At 54.3% G+C, this 2,174-nt stretch overlaps 1 protein-coding gene across 1 annotated transcript; it reads right to left on the bottom strand.

Annotated features, from left to right (window-relative positions):
• Positions 1 to 300: 300 nt before the first annotated feature.
• On the bottom strand, positions 301 to 1,904 carry LOC119093336 (pro-resilin-like). The gene is made up of 4 exons (XM_037216284.1): positions 1,765 to 1,904; positions 1,600 to 1,714; positions 1,185 to 1,370; positions 301 to 366 (listed from the first exon to the last, which is right to left on the bottom strand). Exons 1-4 carry the CDS (start codon positions 1,902 to 1,904, stop codon positions 301 to 303), a joined length of 507 nt encoding a protein of 168 aa, XP_037072179.1.
• Between the last annotated feature and the right edge of the window lie 270 nt (positions 1,905 to 2,174).

The raw sequence follows: 2,174 nt of genomic DNA, 5'->3' as shown, positions 1-2,174 counted from the left end.
TGATAGCCCTAGGCGGTAGCCTCACTGCCAACCAATCGTGTTGGCAGTGATACAAATAGCCTTGCCGTTGAAAATTGAAAACATCAACGATGCTGGCGTCGCCTAGTAGCCGTATATCACCGGTGGTGGCGCCGTCTGGCAGCCCAACGTCACCGGTGGTGGCGCCGCTTAGTGGCCGTGTATCACCGGTGGTGGCGCCGTCTAGCAACCAAACGTCACCGGTGGTGGCGCCGCCTAGTATCCGTGTATCACCGGTGGTGGCGCCGCCTAGTATCCGTGTATCACCGGTGGTGGCGCCGCCTAGTATCCGTACGAAGCTCTGGGCTCAGGTCCCGAGGCGGCACCACTGAGCTCTGGCTCCTCGTACTGAAAAGTGTGGCACGTGTCAGACGTCTCTAACTGAACCGGATCTTTGGAGCGGTATTACAGAGCAGAGTCTATGACCTGCCTTCCGAGCCTGCCAACCCTGGCACAGCCACACTCAATGGCAACCAAGCACGGTGCTACCTTTCTTTCCGCAGGATGCCCCAATTACCAACAGCTGCAATCCATTACTCCAACTGCACGCCTCGTTTTTCGGGCCAGTTGCAGTCATTTAGTCAGAGAAACCACATAACTGTGGACCCATTTATACCTATATATATATATATATATATATATATATATATATGTATACATCAACCAATTTTACCTCAAACTCAAGCTTCATCTTGACCGGTGCAATTGCTCGCTCGCACCCACCAAGATGTGTATCTATGCAGATGTATCGGTAGTGATATGTAGGCAAAATCCACGCAGATACTAGGCCAAACTAATCACAGGATCAGTGCTGTCATACCCGAGACCTCGTCGGGCACATATGACCTCGGGTTTTAAGAGGCCAAACGGCGTGCGACCATATGCATTGGGCCGAAAAGAGAGCAGTTGATCTACGTGCTCTCATGGGTGCCAAGATTTAGAAGTGGCTCTATGACTGCATGTTAATAAATTCGCAGACATCTCGCTTAAGGCCGGTGTGTATAATTTTCAGCTTCAGTTAGAATTGAAGTCGTGCTGGGTAAAACAAAGAGTGTACAGTTTTAGAAAGCCCAGTACATGTACATATAGACGTAGGTACACATTCAAGCGCGAGTTGTACCCCCTGATGTTACACAGGAAGAAAAACACATGCGCAGCAACATTACCTGGATGTCGACAACGAAGCCGGAGTCTCCGTCCACGGAGTAATTGACAATCTGCATCCTGCCGTCCGGCATCAGCACGTAATAGGAGCCCGAGGTGCTGTCACCGTCTCGGGTCTCCTGCTGACCGAAGTCGTTGCCGCTCTCCTCGTCCTTCACGGCGTACTCAAAGTTGTATGCCGCCGGCTCCTGTGAAAAAGAACTCTAGCATGAGCAGAAAAGCATCGCTCACACAATTCAAAGTTGTCAATCTCAGCATATAGCTTGATCTCTTGATTATTGTGTGATTTGATGCGATAATATAACACCATTAGTTGAATCGATGTGTGTGCGCGCGTTACTCAACGGTTTTGTATTTTTAACTCTGAATGGCTTTTCTTCAACTAAGTGTCCTCACAACATAGTTCCCATGCATTACCTCAGCAATGTTAGGCTCCGGTCCCGAAGCGGCACCAGCGGGAGCTCCATAGCTGGACCGGACACTGGGATCCGGTCCCGAAGCCGCAGCGGGAGCTCCATAGCCGGACCGGACACTGGGATCCGGTCCCGAAGCCGCAGCGGAAGCTCCATAGCCGGACCTGACACTGGGATCTGGTCCCGAAGCCGCAGCGAGAGCTCCATAGCCGGATCTGACACTGGGATCCGGTCCCGAAGCCGCAGCGGGAGCTCCATGGCCGGACCGGACACTGGGACCCGGTCCCGAAGCCGCAGCGGGAGCCCCATAGCCGGATCGGACACTGGGATCCGGTCCCGAAGCCGCAGCGGGAGCTCCATAGCCGGACCGGACACTGGGATCCGGTCCCGAAGCCGCAGCGGGAGCTCCATAGCCGGACCGGACACTGGGATCCGGTCCCGAAGCCGCAGCGGGAGCTCCATAGCCGGATCGGACACTGGGCTTTGGTCTCGAAGCCGCAGCAGGAGCTCCATAGCCCCTTGATCTTGAGACACTGTGTGCGGCCGTTGCCGCAGCGGCGGATACAGGGGGAGGAACAC

Source organism: Pollicipes pollicipes, unplaced genomic scaffold, assembly GCF_011947565.3.
Source record: "Pollicipes pollicipes isolate AB1234 unplaced genomic scaffold, Ppol_2.1 Scaffold_4002;HRSCAF=4701_pilon_pilon_pilon, whole genome shotgun sequence".
Classification (NCBI taxonomy): domain Eukaryota; kingdom Metazoa; phylum Arthropoda; class Thecostraca; order Pollicipedomorpha; family Pollicipedidae; genus Pollicipes; species Pollicipes pollicipes.
Note: the sequence above shows the minus strand (reverse complement) of the source record. Positions and strands in the feature narration are given on the sequence as shown.

Excerpts from the sequence above, each read along its gene's own strand:
- LOC119093336 (XM_037216284.1), bottom strand. The coding sequence starts at position 1,904 with ATGGGGCTCCCGCTGCGGCTTCGGGACCGGGTCCCAGTGTCCGGTCCG. Across the intron at positions 1,715-1,764 it reads CTTCGGGACCAGATCCCAGT|TGTCCGGTCCGGCTATGGAG; the intron begins GTCAGGTCCGGC and ends ACCGGATCCCAG. Across the intron at positions 367-1,184 it reads GCTTCGTTGTCGACATCCAG|TACGAGGAGCCAGAGCTCAG; the intron begins GTAATGTTGCTG and ends CACACTTTTCAG.